The 17,992-nt window shown below is 44.6% G+C and overlaps 1 protein-coding gene and 2 long non-coding RNA genes across 5 annotated transcripts; 2 read left to right on the forward strand and 1 right to left on the reverse strand.

The window, feature by feature from the left end:
* Positions 1 to 7: 7 nt before the first annotated feature.
* LOC120644599 lies at positions 8 to 2,876 on the forward strand. Its single transcript, XR_005663843.1, has 3 exons — positions 8 to 250; positions 560 to 681; positions 1,558 to 2,876. It is a non-coding gene; the product is annotated as an uncharacterized LOC120644599 (long non-coding RNA).
* A 4,129-nt stretch (positions 2,877 to 7,005) lies between these two features.
* LOC120644600 (UPF0481 protein At3g47200-like) lies at positions 7,006 to 10,329 on the reverse strand. 3 transcript variants are annotated; one of them, XM_039921252.1, is made up of 2 exons: positions 9,324 to 10,329; positions 7,006 to 7,704 (listed from the first exon to the last, which is right to left on the reverse strand). In XM_039921252.1, the coding sequence occupies exons 1-2, from the start codon at positions 10,122 to 10,124 to the stop codon at positions 7,645 to 7,647; spliced, it is 861 nt and encodes a 286-aa protein (XP_039777186.1). In that variant the 5' UTR covers positions 10,125 to 10,329; the 3' UTR covers positions 7,006 to 7,644. The 3 variants fall into 3 exon arrangements, with proteins under 3 accessions (XP_039777186.1, XP_039777185.1, XP_039777184.1); XM_039921251.1 differs by having other exon boundaries at positions 7,006 to 7,768; XM_039921250.1 differs by having other exon boundaries at positions 7,006 to 7,963.
* A 5,068-nt stretch (positions 10,330 to 15,397) lies between these two features.
* LOC120646302 lies at positions 15,398 to 16,537 on the forward strand. The gene is made up of 3 exons (XR_005664368.1): positions 15,398 to 15,629; positions 15,704 to 15,925; positions 16,030 to 16,537. It is a non-coding gene; the product is annotated as an uncharacterized LOC120646302 (long non-coding RNA).
* Positions 16,538 to 17,992: the final 1,455 nt, after the last annotated feature.

A 17,992-nucleotide genomic window follows, 5' to 3' on the forward strand; every position in this document is an offset into this window, starting at 1 on the left:
CCCACCCTGCCGCGCCGTCGTCCCGCCGCCGTGAGGTGCCCTTTTTGCCGTCGCATCGACCCGTCGTGGGAAGGGGGAAGAGAACAGCGTCGCGCAACCTCGCGGCATACAGATGACAGATCCGCCAAGGGTGCCCGGGACGCTCGAGGGTCTGGGCCTACGCCTCACCCAGGCCTTCTTCGCAGTGGCTGCGCTCGCCGTCATGACTCATGGCGTCCAACAACGAGTTCCCATCAGTCTTCGTGTTCAGGTCTGTCAGTCTCAAGGATCCCATTTGCTCTCAAATCTGAATCAACTTCGTTGAATTGTTTGAAGCGCTGGATGGGAAAGGGTAGTAATCATTACTAGCATGTTTCTCGGCTTGGAGATTTCTCAAGGCTTGCTATTCAACTTTGGCATATTAGTCATTTGTTTTTTTTGCAGCATGTTAAATATGTCTTTTTTAGTATAATAAAACCAAATAGGAATGTCACCGGGGCTTCATGGAGATAATTGTTTAGTATAATACAACCAATGCAGATTGATTTGAATGATTACAATTTTTCATTCTGACATATAGGACGTGTGCATGCGCGTGTGAACTGTAAGGAGTGTCAAGGGAGAAGTAAGGTTGCTCCATGATACAAGATTATTTCTAGGAATTAAAGGGATCCTAGAATTGATGGGATTTGGCAGTAAAAGGTTTGACCTCTCCTTATGTTTTCCCTATGCACTGAATGTCTAAATATTTTTGTCAATTGATGACAAGCAAAGAATTATGTCAATGCCTGACAAATGATTGCCTTCCCGACTTCAGCCATTATCATGCTCTGAAGACCTGAAGCTGTCATCCTTGTATACCTATCAGTCATGATCTCAGAGGAGAGATAAATTGTACTGACATATAAAGATAAAACATGCTGGCCACATGGTGAATATCTGACTGCATTATTCTAGACATCAAAATAAAATTGTTGTAATTGCAGTCCTAGAGTTATGGATCACTTGGACAGTACTAAATTCTTACAGCCAATAATTCAGAAGGTGATGCAAAATAAATTCTTACTTGCTAGCCTTTTTATCCATGCATTGCGAATTTCTACAATGGAAATTATGCAAACTTCGCTGGATATCCCTCCAGAACCCAAATTATCTTTTTGTCATTACCTCCTTGACCACAACCCACAAATTGAGTATGGATGATTTTCCTATTTAGTAGATGGAGATTTTTCCTTTAGCAGTGATCCAAACCCCGCTGATTGAGCTCGAGGACGAGCTATCATCTAAGCATGGAGGGGAGGAATTATCATTTTGCTGCTAAAGTGAGTGATATATTTTTGTTTTAGAAAGTCTAAAGAGCTAGAAAAAATAAAAAAGAGAGAAAATGAGAAAAGAATAAAAAAAGAAAAGGCCAAGTCGGCCAAATAAAGAATGAAAAAAAGGAAGAAAAAGAAAAATGAGAAAAATAAAGAAATAAATAAATAAACTCTCCATAAAAGCTCCTTAGTTCTTTCTAGTTATTTCATTTTGGTCCAAGATGCATAGAAATCCATACTCAATTTTTCCAACCATGTGCAGTCCAATAACGAGGACTTCATTTGTGCCTCGGGATCACCGCTTGCCATTTGCAGATGTCCACTTTCTAAAGGTGTGAGTTCATTTTCTCCCCCACCATATGACATTTTATTTCCATGGTCTTTTTGACTAGTCCTCGGTAAATCCATTAGAACTTTTTATTGTTTTGGTAATATCTTAATTATAATTTCTTCGCTAGGATTTTTACCTTTCCTATTAAGCTCCAGATAAAGCCTTACACACATATATACAAATTTTGAAGGGAAAGGATGAGAGTTTTTAGTAGTAGGTTTTGAGAGACAAGATGAGTTGAGAGCTTTTCCATGAGTAAGGTGCAATGATGTTTAAATTCTGATCTTGGCTAGAACTTTATTGAAAAATTTCTGAAGTCCATTTGAGATTGAGAGCATATGAACAAATTGTATAGTGGGGTTATCTTAATTCATATCTACCCTCCATATTAGAAAGAGCTGATTACAACTTGAACTTTAATTGATAAATCTTTTGAGAGCACTTTGTTTTCTTGTGTGTGATCAAGTGTATAAGTTAGATAATAAAGGGCAATGCCGATTTCTATTTTAATTCTAAATAATGCTTACTCGAGGACGAGCAAGGTTTAAGCATGGGGGATTGTTGGCGCTCATTATTGCACCACTTTTAGTACCATTTACATTCATAATTTGGATTTATATTGATACTAATGGCCAACATGATTTCCACACATATGTCTATTTTTGGGAGATGTGCGTTTATGTAGGATTTTGGGCCTTAATTGGACCTATTTTGGAGCGAGCTACAAGCCCGTCCATGAAGAGCATTGAAGCCCATGGGCTTAAGAGGAGTCTTGGGCCTGTCCAATATGGAAGAAATAGAGTCCCAAGGGAGTCCCATCCACGTCCATACAAGAAAAGGCAGGAATATCAAGAAAGCAGGGCAGCCAGGCAAAGATTGGAAAGTGTTCAGATGAGGCGCCCCCAAAAACCGTCATTCCACGAGGTTCCAGAAGCACCAGAGGACTTGGGAAGACTCGGGAGAGGCGAAGCGGAGGCCAAGAAGCGGAGGAGCTCGGGAGAAGCCAGCGGCGGAGCCAGTGGAGGAGCGAGTTGTCTAGGCTTCGGCCTAGCCAATGTGGGAGTCCTGCGAGGAAGACCACGTCGGAGTCGTCTAGATTAAAGTATGGCATCGGTTGTGATCTAGCGGTTGTATTACATTCTTGGTGATGCAATCATGTTTCCGATTGTTCTAGCGATCAGAGTACCTCCTTTTATGATCTTGTTCTCGTTGGTTTTACTTCATTCTTAATCTATGAGTGCTATAGATTATATAGGGTGTTCTTGTAGTCATGGTGATTAGAAGTAGTTCATACCCGACCTATCAACGTTTGCAACACGTTCCTTGTGGGCGTGCCCTTAGACTTCCCGGACTGAAGGAGAGTGCCGTGACAGGGCGTGATCTCTGTGTAAGACGGTGGTTTTCGGGGGTTAGACCGGAGGTGACGATTTAAAGATGCTTTACAATGAGATTCATAATGTTTGCTTCATCGATTCATGCTTAGAACTACAACAATATGTTTAATTGTTCATGCTCTGCTAAGTTATCTCAATGCTCGATAACTGTTGTCTTGTGCCATGTTTAGAATAGGCTAAGGTAATCAAATTAGACAATTAAACCAAGTTAAACCCATCCTTTTGCTCTATGCCTTGTTAGATTAGATCTTAATTATCTAGTTCCACGGATTGATAAACCTTGGGGGAGTACTTCTAAGGGAAAGGCTACAAAATAGCTCGTGCGCTTGCGATTAAATTGGTGTACTTAAGAGTCGTCAACAAACACCCAAATTCCATCACTAAAATTAATGTAAGCAACTTGGTGCAATTTTAGAATTTCTAAGGACTTAAAAGAATTTTTAATTAAATTTTGTCCTTTAAATATTTAAACAACACTTGCAAATAATTTTAGAAAATAACAAGTGAATGATGCATTCATGTTGATTGCATGGCTTCTTTTGTTTGAGTGTATTTTTTTTAAAAAAATATTTCAAATCAAAAGTTTAAACAAAAGTTCAAAAAAGATTTCAAAAGGATTTTGTTTTTCCCTCCCTCTTTCTAGCCAACCCTCAGTCCAGCACAGTGAGCCCAACCGGTTGTTCTTCCCCCGCCTTGGGCCGTCGTCACCGGGCCGGCCTACCAGGCCTTGGTTGCGCACAACCAGCTGAAAACACCTCCCGCCCAGTGCGCCTTCCCCTCTCTCCATGACAGGTGGGGCCCCCGAGGTTGCCTTCAACCTCCAGCCGAGCGGATCCTCTTTCTCCCGAGCTCAATCCATGGCAGCCCGATCTGCTTCTCCCCTCGCCTCCTCGCAACGCTCGGCCTTTCTCCACTTTATTTGCACTCGTCTTCAATTCTCAGTGGAGCATTTGCATAGCCGCCTCATTGATTCTCCTCCCCACGAACACCATTATCACCATGGCCTTCAATGTCAGCCGTTACTTTGATTCCCTCCCCTGGGCGCCGATTCGCCTCACCCAGAACCCCTATAAATAGACCGCGCCTCGGCCAAGAGCTCCTCGCCCCTCAACGCTCGTTTTCCCCCACCTGAGCTGCTGCCCGCGCTCGCCCATCTCCGACGAGCACAGCCGCCTACCACCGGCCCCTTTTCGTCCACCTCCTGACGCCAAAGACACCTCTAGTGAGCTCGCCGTCTCTCCCTCTATCACCTGGTGCTATCCCCACTGTCCTCCGTGCCCTGCAGCGCTGAGCAGAGCTCATGCTGGTGAGCCTCGCCGCGAAACACGGCGGCGGCGCCGCTTCGCCTAGCCGCCGGAGGAGCCCCATCCGTCCATTTTCAAACCGACGCCCCAGATTAAAAGCCAAATGTCGGTCAACTAGGTCAAACTAGCCAACCTTGGAAATTTTGTTAAAGACCCCCTCGGTTTCCTATAAAATAACCCACGCTCTATTCCCTTTGAGAAATATTTATAACCAAGCCCTTCCTTTTTTTGATTTAAACCCTAGCCCTAGGATATTTACATTTTACCCCTTGAACCTTAGAAATAGCGTATCTTTGTCATTTTAAGTCCGTTTTGAGCGATTCTCCTGCTCACGCGATTGTGTCTGCAAAACCTATAGTTCTAGGAGCTTGTTTTAAGCTTTTGAAATTGTTTGATGTACTGATTTTATTTTGTTTCTTGTCTTGTATGTGTGATCGTTAGACGACAAGCAGTTCGTGGAAGTACAAGAGCAATAGTTTGAAGAGCCCCAGCAGTTTGAGCAAGAAGGCAAGTGGCATCCCCTTCATATTCTTCTTTGTTCCAGTAATTGCATGCTAAATGTTACCTTTACTTTATTGTATTGCATAAATTGATGGGAATACCTATTAAGGACATGCCTAGTTTATTCCATTAATCTTGATTACCGGTTTAAAAATGTTTTGGGTAGAAATGCTTAGCTTCTTACCTTGGGTGGTGATACAAAAACCTTTGATAATGATAATCATGCCTTTATTTATTGCTATACATGATTAATTACAAGATCATCTTGTTTAATCAGAACATGGAGAACCACCCAAGAAAACAATACAACCACATCGTCAGTTCGTCACATGGCTCTGATCTTAGCTGATTAATTAGACATGTGGGTAACTAGTGGACTTACCGAAAGGGCAAGGAGGGGGAAGGTGTTGGGGTATAGCCCGGTCCTCTTGGAGTAGCAGCCTTTGCTAAGGTGCTTGCTCATTAGGGAGGGTTATGGTCCGCATCTCTACTGAAACTCTAGCAGACCATTAGTTATCTTTGTATCTTTGTAAAGGCTTCGTAGTGAACCCTCGCTACTCACCAAAGTGTTTAAGGGCTTTGCAAACCTGGGCAAACAAGGGAACACGAGCTGTGGGACCTCTGCAGAGTGTAAACTGTTATAACAGCCATGCTCACGGTTACGAATGGCTTGGATCCTCACATGGTAATCAAACTTGAAGATGATAAATAAATTGTGGTTTCTTTGGTTTGGACAAAATGATGGTTCTTTGTTTCTATAAGTGGGTTGGTATGAACTTATACCTAGTAATTAGGTGCTTGCTAATAAAATATTACCAACTAAAAATGCTAACTGCTATAAGCCTATCAACCTTTCCTTGATAGCCTTGCATTTCCCCTACTTGTTGAGTACCTACCACTTGCTAAATCATGGTTCAGAAGATAATGCTAAAGTGGGGTACTTCAACGACTACGATGAGTTCTAGGTGAGTGTCAACCAGTCAAGTTCATGTGGGAGAAGAGTTGCTGCAGTGCTCGTGTTAAGTTATCGGTGAATGATTAAGACCTTCTTGTCTAAACCGCTGAGTGTAATAAAGTTATGTAATCTCTTTTGAACATTGTCTTTTGGTATATATTCACTGGTGATGTCAACATATGTGTGAAAACGGATCATGGCACACATATGCGATGCATTCGATTTTGTCCTAAAAATCGGGTGTGACACCAGCTCGAGGAAGAGCTACTCCTCACGGGGGGAGAGATGTCATGGGGGGACCTGCTGCCAGGAGAGCAGCAGTAGAAGTGCATGCAGCTGGGATCAATAGCAGTTAATAGATGGTTGGGAATTAATAGTTATGGCTGCATGAGCCGAGGAAGAGATGAGAGTTAATAAGAAATTAGAATTGATGTGGGAGAGAATCAAGGAGCCAGAGGCTGGGAGCCTAGAGGCTAGGCTGCTCTATTTTTACCATGTAATCAGATTGAGATCGGCAAGCAATGAACAAACTTATTCCTAATCTACCTGTTCTCTCTTAATCTCATCCCCTTCATCTCAATCTCATCTCCTGCTGCGGTAGTCAGGCAAAAACCCTGTCACCTCCATTACCTTCATCAAACTATGAGTTGAGAAGCCAAGGGCCACCATCCCTGGACGCCCAGGCCCTTGACATGGAGTCCCTAGGTTTGGTAAATCCTAAAATAGTTTATACATGTTGGGATTTTGTATATTTCTCGTTGCGTCCGCAGCCTCTCGACAAGTATGAGAGTAGGTCTATGGAAACTCGCCCTCGCCATTGTGTTTTTGCATCGAGAGGACAGAGAGGATGGACAATTGCGTTCTTGAAGAGAGGACAATTCCCTTCCTGCATCGAGATAGGACATGCGCCGACGGCCGCTATGATCGATCGCCGCAAGTACGTATAACATGAACCCATCTCTTTTATTTAATCATGTTCATCAACATAAACCCATTCTCTTATTTAATCATGTTTATTGAGTCATAACTAATGTAACTAATTAATATTATACCATACGGATGCTGCATGAAGACATGCTGTACATATTCAGAGATCGTAAAGCCACGGACATAAGGGGAAATCAAAACCGATACGTGGTATCCAAATGCCCACCCCCAAATCCATGAGCATGGAATTTCTTGAGTCGCAAAACCAATGGCTCATATTTATGTCAAGGATGACTCATCATTTACAAGGATGTATAATGTATTGGACCATACGTGACGATGATCCAGAGGAAATCAACACATAGATGTCCAAATCCATGAGCATTGGAACAACCATATGCCCCATATATGCTCGAAAGCACAATCACTCACATTTACTCAAGATACACAAGCATGTTGCATACAGACATGCTGTGCATACCCCGGAGATCGGAAAGCCACACACACAAGCAAGGGAAATCCAAACCGATACATGAGCATATAGGCTCAACTGCTATGCTCAAGCATGCATGCGTGCACTCAGATGGCACACATGGATGCAGGCAGGGTAAACACACTTCACACGCACACAGTCACTTTGCACATTTGCAGGCTCACACCACACCATGAGTAGTGAACTGAAGGAGATGCACACGCAACAGGCAGCACAAACACACAAGCACCATACATACACACAAAAGCTAGAATTGGTGACGAATGGATGGAGTTAAGAAGGGTGGAGAATGGAAACCTTGGAACCTTTCCCTCAGCCAGCTAGTGCCACTTCTTGATCTTCGAGAAGCAGGACAGTGAAGACCCTCCCTCATCGTTATCTTCTGCATTTCCTTTTTCTTTGTCTTGCTGCTCTGGCTTCTTGTATATAAGAACTGGCTGCCCTTTATGTGCTATGATGTCTTCTCACCTGACGAGGGACACTTTCACCATGGAACTCAAGCTCCTGCAATTTTGGGAGGTAATTGATGCCAGAGAGAGACTTCATCTCGGTTGATCTCTCCAGCTCTCTATATGCTCACCATTTGGATGAAAAAAAAAGTTAGAACCAGATACAGGAACATTTCCAATGCCCCGTTGGTTTGAAGTTTGCTTGTCCTATAAAATGGGCCTCATGGATGAGCTTCCACGCTTATTTGGGCCATATAATATGCGCACGTCTTTGTTGTATGATCTATTCTTTGAGAAGTTCGTAGAATGTGTTTCTGAAAAATTTATGAAAATTTTCCTAAGAAGTTTCCCAAAGAAACAAGAATCATTACACACACTAGTCCTCCTGTGCTCTCTCTCATAAGTCATAACCGTTACTTTATACCCCCCCACCCCCCACACACACACGCACACACCCACCCACACAACACACCCATGGTTAAAACATGTTTTCTTGCTCCCTTCGATGTTTTCATTATCTTTCTTTGGTAAGCAATCATATATGTGAAGGATAATTAAAAAGGATGAGGACCATAAGTTCCTGGTGGAGGCAGCAGAAGCTCTCGAGAAAACGGCCGTTGGCTTTTCATCCTAGGGGACCGCCGGCAGAGGACACTGGGATGGTTCTTCTTTACTGAAGATGCACAGATTCTACAGAGGATGCAGTTCCAACATCGTGCTCGCCACTAGCTGGGAAAAACTTGTGGTGGTTTTTTTGTTTGGGTGTTTAACACCTTCTGAAAATGTTATAGGTCCTAGAAACTTTGCTAGTAACCTATGGTTATCCCCAGTGGCAAAGCTATAGCAAATTGAAGAGGGGTGTGCTTACCTGTGCATAAGATTGAGTTATTGGGATGCAAATATGGTGAAAATTTAACCATAATCACTGCTTTTCTAATTGTTTAGGGGGTGCTGCTAATGCACCCCCTAGTCACTATGTAGCTTCGCCCCTGGTTATAGTATCCCCCCCCCTCCCCCCCCCGAGTTGCAGCCCTGTGTGATGGCTACCAGGGGGTGGGAAGACTGCGTGCTGCGGTACAAACCAAAACCAAAAACAAGCCCAGGATGGAAAAAAATCATATACGTGAAGTGGTTCCATATCATAAACATGACTACATGTTGACACTAATAAGCTTATATATAACAAGTTAACAACTGTAAATAAGGAAACGAAAACTTTGATCATCCGACTTGAATAATGGTGATTAAAAGTTAGTTGTGTCAAGTAAAATCGGAAGGCGATTGGAAAAAGGAAATTTTGTTTCTGAAAATTAAAAAATAGCGGAAGCAATTTTTGTATGAGTAAAAATAGAGCACCTAGCAATGAGCAGGGTATGAGTCAAGCATCCTGAGGGAGTGAGGGAAACAAATACTACCTCGATCTCAAAATATAAGAACTCTTTAACTTTCCAAAAATCAATTTTTTTCATCTTTGACTGTAGATGGTAAAAAAAATATATAAAGATTGACAACATAAAAGTGATATTAGTTTGTTCATAATGAAACTAACTATCGTAAAACATAATCTTTTCTATTTAAAAGTTATTATTTTTGAGATATTATTGGTTAAAGATGAAAATGTTCGACTTTGAAAGTAAAAAATTGTTATATTTTGGGATGGTGGTAGTAACTTACCGGAGGGGTGCCATTGCATGCAACAAATAAGATCCTCTGCAGAACGACTAGAGGTATTTGGTTTTCCATCGCGATCATGTCGTTCTTCATTATTGACCACAAATTAAGAAAGCTGCTCCTGCTGAAGACGGGGTCGTTGTCCGCGTAATTAGTATTCTTGAACTCTGGACTTTGATCAATCTTTATCAGCTCGATCAGGAAGCATCCATCCATGACCATCATCTGCACGAAGCTTCCCCTATTCACTCCACGCCACCTATCATCAAGGTCATCGTAGGCGGCCTCGAGCTCATCCGCCACTTCCTCCATTGCTGCGACGTACTCCGTTAGATGCTTCCCAGTCCAGTTAACCATGTGCAGCACCGCCCGCCTCTTGTGCTCCTCCATAGGCAGGAGATGGGGCTCGCCGTGGTGCAAGGGGCCCAGCGATACGAACAGTGGCTGGAAGGCATCTCGATTGGTCATCTTCTTCATGAACTCCGGCACCCGGTAGATGGAGCGCTGCTTCCACCGCGCCATCTCCACTGATGGCCTGCTGTCCTCGAGCAGCTTCTCCATCTCCACCACCCAACTGCTGCAGTTGCCCTTCTCCTCGGACACATCCATGAGCTCCTCGTTTGCTCCTTGCTTCGCCATATTCTCCGCCTCTTGTGTCTCCACGACCGAGCCGCTGCTAACGGCCCCCTCTCCCCTCAGCATCTCTCCTCCTCGCAAAGCTGCCTTGCAGCGAGCCCAGGCGTCCGATTTTGATGGGCTAGAGCCCCGCCAAACAAGCTCCGAGTGCACAAGCATCTTGTCCATCTCGATCCCCGCCACTAAGCTGCTGCTGCTACTACTGGCCTTCTCCTCGGCTTCCTTCTCTATCAGATCCTAGCTCATCTGCTCCGCAGACCACCACCCCTCGATTTGAGTCGTGGTTGTGTGCTGTCGCAGCACTTGCAGGTGGGAGGAACCTCTATCTCTAGATGAGCAAAACGTCGTCATTTGTTTGAGCTTGTGGGTTAGGTCCTGCCACTGCTGCTTTTGAATTAATAGAATAGTAGCCTGCTCCCTGTCACGTAGAGCCAAACAGCGGCCAATAGGCATCTCCATCTCGTGCATCCCATGTGTCTCGTTGGCCCCAATAAGTTTTCCGAGAAACCGTATGGAAACTTGAGTGACCACGTGCCCTGCATTTTTCGGACGGGTTGCATGTTGCATGTGCCCATATGGACGGGTAAAGATGGGCGTGGTTCATCCATGGAGCGAACTGGATGCGACCCATCGATCCATTAGTCGTGAATAGGGGCACCGCTTAAACCATTTGATACTAATTGCTTGACCCATTTGAACCGGTGGATATGGTGGGTCGATCCAAATCCTTGCGGCAAGTTGCTTCCACGAGCAGGGACCATAGGCTTGCTTCCTACCCACTGCTTAAGCTCCTGTAATCCAACGTTGGGCTTCAAGTAGTATACAGCCGCAAGACCCCGACGGCCAGTATGGAAGATCGCAAGACTTGAAGTAGCTGCTTTGATACTACCTGCATGAAGATGCAGTCCATGGCTTAACAATACTGCTGCTAGTAAAGTCGCCAACAATGGCCAGACGGCAAGGATGATGAGCCAAGCAGCTGCAGATGGGGCCCATGAGCTTGACACTGGCATGGTGGCGGACATGCTCCCGCCCGACGCGACCTCGAAGAAGATCATCGTGGACGCCATGTGCCGCATGGTGGTGCCGCACAGGCGCATCGACACATTGGTGAGCAGGTCGAGATCAGGTGCGGGCTTGCTAGTGTAGGACCACCATGCGGCACATGGCGTCACATGGTAGTGTCAGGCTCATGGTGGTGCATGGTGGTGCTTGGCTCATGGTGGCACATGGCGTCACATGGCAGTGTCAGGGCTTGCTAGTGTAGCACCACCATGCGGCACATGGCGTCCACGATGATCTTCTTCGAGGTCGCGTCTGGCGGGAGCATGTCCGCCACCATGCCAGTGTCAGGCTCATGGGCCCCATCTGCAGCTGCTTGGCTCATCATCCTTGCCGTCGGGCCATTGTTGGCGACTTTACTAGCAGCAGTATTGTTAAGCCATGGACTGCATCTTCATGCAGGTAGTATCAAAGCAGCTACTTCAAGTCTTGCGATCTTCCATACTGGCCGTCGGGGTCTTGCGGCTGTATACTACTTGAAGCCCAACGTTGGATTACAGGAGCTTAAGCAGTGGGTAGGAAGCAAGCCTATGGTCCCTGCTCGTGGAAGCAACTTGCCGCAAGGATTTGGATCGACCCACCATATCCACCGGATCAAATGGGTCAAGCAATTAGTATCAAATGGTTTAAGCGGTGCCCCTATTCACGACTAATGGATCGATGGGTCGCATCCGGTTCGCTCCATGGATGAACCACGCCCATCTTTAGATCGATTCGACGATCCGCTGGAGCGAACCGCACCACGCCCATCTTTATGGACGGGCCTGAACTCCCCGTAGCACCAATGGCCCCCTCTTCTTGTATTTGCTGCTGCTACTACTGGCCTTCTCCTCTGCTGCCTTCTCCATCAGATCCTTGCTTCTCGGCAGACCTCCACCCCTCGATTTGAGTCGGGGTTGTGTGCTGCATCACTTCCCGAGTAATGCCTTTGCATTCGCAGCACTTGCAGGTGGGAAGAACCTCTATCTCTAGATGAGCAAAACGTCGTCATTTACTTTAGCTTTGTGGGTTAGGTCCAGACGTCCCGGCCAAATCAGGGCCCGGTGCCAAATATTAAGATGAGTTCCTAATGGCCTAGTAAAATTAAACAATAGTAACAAGAACCGAGTCCACTCCACCTCCGCGAGATTGAGGCACGAGTGTCACTACATGATATATAGGAGAGGAAGCGGTGTCGGTTTTGCCTTCGGTGTCAGTGATCAAGTCGAGTGCCGCCGCGACTGCCGAGCAAAAGGCTGGGAGTCGATCCGCAATCTGGAATATGATGTGTGATTTTTTAGTGCAATTTGGACTAAGTTTTGCTACAGATTATGCTGCAAATTAATAAAATTGAAGTCTCTTATATTACTGTATCAAGATATACTTTATATTTTTGAGCCCGGGCATTGTGCCGGGCCGTCGCACAGGATGCACGAGCCCATGGACGCCCTGGTCCACCCGGACCCCTGTCACATGGATCTAGGGATGCAAGTCCCACTATTTTCGGGTCAGTGGGTCGACCTAAAATTTGATAAAATGAACCAGAATGGTATACTACGTAATTAATTTGGGAGAAAAAATGAATTAAGATGAGAAACCCAAAAATACCAATAAGTACCCATTTGCATCCCTACATGGATGGCCAATCGGAAAAAAAATAGTGGAGGACCGCAAATCGAACTCTGTGCAGCCATCCTCCGATGCTGTCCACATGGAGATCGGAGGGTTGGCTCCGCGTGCCCTGCATTTTTGGAACCCTGCGCCAGTGCACAGGTTGCACGTCCCAGGGAGGCAGGGACAGGCCTGCACAGCACAGTACTATACTCCCGGAGCATCCATGCCCCTCTTCTATAACATATCTATATCTAGTGCAAATTATAACTTCGTGAAAACCCGTACAATCATTACAAAAAAGTCGATTAAATTCACCAAAAAATCACACATGTAAATGATATGATGATACACAACTTTGTAAAATATCCTGTCCAAACTCAACTTGGTTTGTAAGATATAAAAATAACAAATTTCTAACAAATCATCTGAACAACTTTCTGGCTTGAAATTTGTTCTTTTTATATCTCACAGATAAAGTCGAGTTTGGACAAGATATTTTACAAAGTTGTGTATCATCATGTCATCTGATGTGTGATTTTTTTGACGAATTTAGACGACTTTTTTGCCATATTTTATACGAGTTTTCATAAAATTGTAGTTTGCATTAGATATACTCCCTTCTTTTATTCGGCAGGGGATGGGCGCAATGCCAATATGCAATGGCGTGGACGCACGGGCCTGCATGCCGTATGATTTCAAAGCGTACGCACCGCGCACCTGTGCACCTGGTCCAGTGCACCGCTGAGAGCCTGCGATCCATGGAGTACGTACTGTGTATGTGCACCGAGGGCACGAGGGGACGACCGTGTTCGGCTGGTTATTGGCGCCGTGCATCAAGACATTGATTGAATCGCTGGGAACGTGATCGTGGGAACAGACAAGGGGAGAACAGTGGATGGTTGCCCAAACGACCTTGACCTGGATCAGCTATGTGTCGACACTCGGCTTCATCACAATGCCACCCATTGTGTGACACAGCGTGCATACGCAGTTGCGAACCATCGTAATCCCTTGCTACGAGTAAAATTCATCACCAGTTCCTAAACTTATTCATTCCAATCCCTAAACTTGAAAATTGACCGTTTAGGTTCTCAAACTTGTTCGGTTGTGACAAGAGGGTGCCACAAAAGCTAAAAGATAAGTTCTATAGGACAGCAATTCGTCCGGCGATGTTATACGGTGCTGAATGTTGGTCTACAAAAAGGCGACATGTCTAGCAACTGAGTGTAGCAGAGATGCAGATGTTGCGGTGGTTTTACGGGTACACAAGGAGAGATAGAGTCCGGAACGAAGTTATTCGGAATAGGGTCGAGGTGTCACCAATTGAGGAGAAACTTACCCAGCATCAGCTGAGATGGTTTGGACATGTCCAACGAAAGTCTCTTGAGGCGCCGGTGCGTAGTGGGGTTGTTGAGCGGGTCGATAATGTAAAGAGGGGTAGAGGTAGACCTAAACTGACGTGAGATGAGTCGGTTAAGAGAGACCTTGAGAATTGAAATATCTCTAAAGAGATAGGTTTGGATAGGAGCGCTTGGAGACTAGCTATCGATGTGCCTGAACATTGATCTTATTTTTTTCGGGTTTTATCTCTAGCTTACCCCAATTTGCTTGAGAAAAAAGGCTATGTTGTTATTGTTGTATATATTTGGTCAAATTTAAAAGTGTTTGACTTCTCGAAGTACGAAATAAGTAGTTATTTTGGGACAGAGGGAGTACAATGTTGGGACGGAGGGAGTACCATGCTAGCACGCGGGCAGCACCTCCGGGAATTTTTTTTATTTTTAACTTTTTTAATAATATTTTAAGTTTAACCCGTATTGGTTTTTATTTGCAGGGCGTAGCCCGTTTGGTCGCGCCAGCCCTGTCGCGCCAGTGCATGTGGCGCGACAGTGTGGCCACGCTGGCGGCCCGAGCCAGCGCTGCGCCGCGACGGCGATGACGTGGTCCTCCCTGTCACGCCACATGCACTGGCGCGACAAGGCCAATGTCTTGGGCCCGCGCCGGCCTCCTCTCCCCCACCCTCCCTTTCTTTCCCTCACTCCTCCCCGACCAGAGCTCGTCCAGGGTCGCCGCCGGCCTTCGCCACCCCCCAGATCCCCCCCAAAATCAGATTTTTTTGAGGGGAAAAAGTACGGGGAATCATTCCCCACCCTTCCCCGAAGGTTTTGTCCCTAATATCTCATCGTTTAACCGTGTGCATTAGTAGTTATTGGTGGTTATTTTGATTAGGGTTAGGTTCTTGATATGAGAAATGGTGGTGTTGTTGATAGTTTTCTCATGATTAGGATTTTAGATGATACTTAGATGGTACTCTGCTCTCGATTTTGACGTGAGGTAGTACGTGCATGCATTGATTATTATGATTTCTAGGATTGAGTGGTGGGGATGTTAATATGAGTTACATGTAATTTTATATCATAGTTTTAGGAATATACATATTATATTTTGAGCGCTGGTATATTGTGCTTAATTAGTATATACTTTATTTCCATAAGTTTTTTTTAGTTCACATGGCAAATGGCAATGAGCGATGCCCGGTACAAACTGCTTGGTGGTGGACAGTACCCATCCGAGTGTGATGAGGATGCCCCAGTCTCTCCTGCCCTTCCAGGTCCATTATGTCGTTGTGAACCGGGCAATCAGCTGGCAGAGGTGAAGCAATCGAGGCATCCCAAGACGGCCGGTAGAGAATTCTACATATGCAAGTGGAATGATTAATTGAATCCTTGCCACTGCTTTTTCTTTCAGTGGATCGATGGTCCGGATAAGTTCGATCCTAGAATTTGGCTGTTCCCTTATTATGGGTCAGAGTCGTGGGCGTACAATGAGTTTAGACGATGGGTCCCTCCCCCACCAAATCCACCACCTATGACAGAGGAAGAGAAGCAAGAAGCTGCTATATATCGTGTGAACAATCCTCCCAAATGTCATTGTGGTGTTCGTGCCAAACTTCAAAGGCCTAATATTGGTGTCCCTCCAAAGTTCACTCCCTTTTTTAGATGCTCGCTAAAGACTAGAGTAAGTGTCATGTACCGTAGCATTGATTCTTTAATTTTGCTGTAATTATGTGGCTAATGTTATGTGTCATGCAGGATGGATGGCCGGCATGTGACTTCAATGAGTATATTTATGGTCCTAGAACTCATTGGCCGACATAAGAGGAAGTGCGAGAATTTGAGAGTGGGAAGAAGCCATGGCCATGTACAACTACTCCTAGTCTTCGATGCAAGTGTGGTATTCTGGCCACAAAAGGCGTAGTTCCTTCTGAGCTTGGCTACGGATATTACTGTGGCAATAGCTACGGAGAGTATTGGGTTCGTATATTAACCACAAAGTTGAAACTCCGTATGATTTTGTCATTGTGCTAGTACTTGGTATATTAACATTTCTGAATGTTTGGCTGTCAATAATTTTTCAGGAGGGAAGGACATGTGATTACGAGTGGTTCCAAGGCCGGTATGAGCTAATGTTGCACTTGGGCAGAACAAAAGAGCCTTGGAAATCTCGAGACACTTTAAATAGAAAACTGAAGATAAGGAAGGATTACCAAGTTACTTTGCCCATTGAGTCATTTCTGTCAGGGCCTGTACTCCAAGACCTACGGCGTGAGTATGGAAAGAAGGCAGCAGAAAAGGCGACTCTTGAGGATTGCATTGTTTATTTGAGGAAGAACCGAAGCAAGTACCCACGGCCCCTCACAGATAGGGAGATTTTGGCAAATTATGAGAAGAAGGAGAAGGAGGATGAGATGGAGAGGCAGAGGTTAAGGGAGGAAAGAGCAAAGAAAGGTTTTACTGTTGATCCGGAAGCTAAATACCGAAAGGGTTCATGGGAAGAATATTTTCAGAAATTGGAGGCTAACAAGAGGATGGAAGAAATGGAAAAGATGGAGGATTTAGCTCAAGAGGCTCAGATGGAGGCAATGCAGGCCCCTGTTGCCGATCTGCCACACAAGGTGCCCAACATTGAGAACGATGTGTCATCCGCGAGCACGTAGGTTTTGGTTGTTAGAGCTACTCAAATGGAGGCAATGAAGGCATTTGTAGGTGACCTACCTGCCCAGGATCACCCGTCTGACAGGAAAGGAAAAGCAGTGGACACACCTGTAGTCGATAACCAAGGGAATAGTGCAGTGCAGGACAAAGGGAAGAGTGCTTATGAGCATGACCACGTTCCTGATGATGGAGATGATGACGAGTGGTGGTCAATGAATGCAGATGAAATAGAAGTCATAGTGTCCCAAATTGAGGTAAGAAAGGGGAAAGCTGTAGTCCAAGATGATGGAGACGATGATGATGATGGTTGGGGAGAGCTTTTGATTGAAGGCGACTCTGATTAACTTGTTTTATTTATAATTGTATGGACTCTATATATGATTGGACTATGTGTGTGACAGACTTTTTTTATTGCTGGACTATTTATGTGCTTTACCTATTCATGTGGTTGTCGTATGTGTATGAGACTTTATTTGTAGTTTCGAACATTGTATGGTTATGAAATTAGGAATTTATTTAGTTTGTATTGTGTGCAATTTAATGATGGGTCATCTCTATTATTGAACAACTGTTTTAGATTACAATCGCAACTGCAGATGCAAAAATTGTTGTGGCATGACCCGCGTGTAAACTTAACAATTGTGCACCGTAATCTTATAAATATTTTTTTTTAAAATGAATGCCAAAGCACGTTGAAGTATATATTCTGTTCAAATTTGGAAAATTATGCAAGAGAAATAGAAAATAGCATTGAATTGTGTTAGCTGTGTATGAAAGTTATAGATTTCAGAATTTAATATTTGTTGGTTTTGAAGTTTTGAGCGACGTCCATGCTCAATGTTTTTTAATTAGAATATGTTTCGGTGTCCGAATCATTGGTGCAGCAGATTTTGATAAGTATTTATGCGAACAAATTATGAAACTACTTTGAATTTGAAATCTTGTTGTAAAGAGCATGCAGCGAGATGGAGCAGCAAGACAAAGCAGCAAGATTGTTAGATGGCCGAATTCTGTGCTTGTCGCGCCACTCCGGGTGGCGCGACAAAGCTACTCTGTCGCGCCATTGGGAGTGGCGCGACCAAAGCAACCTGCCACGCCACCAAGTGAGAAAATATAATGCTTACTGGGCTTGGGCACACAATGGTGCGACAGCGGGCATCTGTCGCGCCAGTGGTGTTGGCGCGACAAGCCTACTCTTTAGAATTTTAGGATTGGCCTTTAGAATTATTACTTCAGAGGTTCTTTTAGGATTTTAAAAGGAGGAAATCCTTGGAATTTAAAAAATGCAACTCAAGTTTGAAATTAAAATAATTGTGAGACAGCGTATTTATTTTTAATACAAAATGTGTAGTATGAATGATTTAATTTGACACTCTATGATGTACA

This window comes from Panicum virgatum, chromosome 8K (assembly GCF_016808335.1).
Source record: "Panicum virgatum strain AP13 chromosome 8K, P.virgatum_v5, whole genome shotgun sequence".
Taxonomy (NCBI): Eukaryota; Viridiplantae; Streptophyta; class Magnoliopsida; order Poales; family Poaceae; genus Panicum; species Panicum virgatum.

Coding starts and splice junctions, on each gene's coding strand:
- LOC120644600 (XM_039921250.1), bottom strand. CDS start 10,124: ATGGACAAGATGCTTGTGCACTCGGAGCTTGTTTGGCGGGGCTCTAGC. Junction 7,964..9,323: donor CATGCAATGGCACCCCTCCG/GTAAGTTACTAC, acceptor TAAATTTTTCAG/AAACACATTCTACGAACTTC.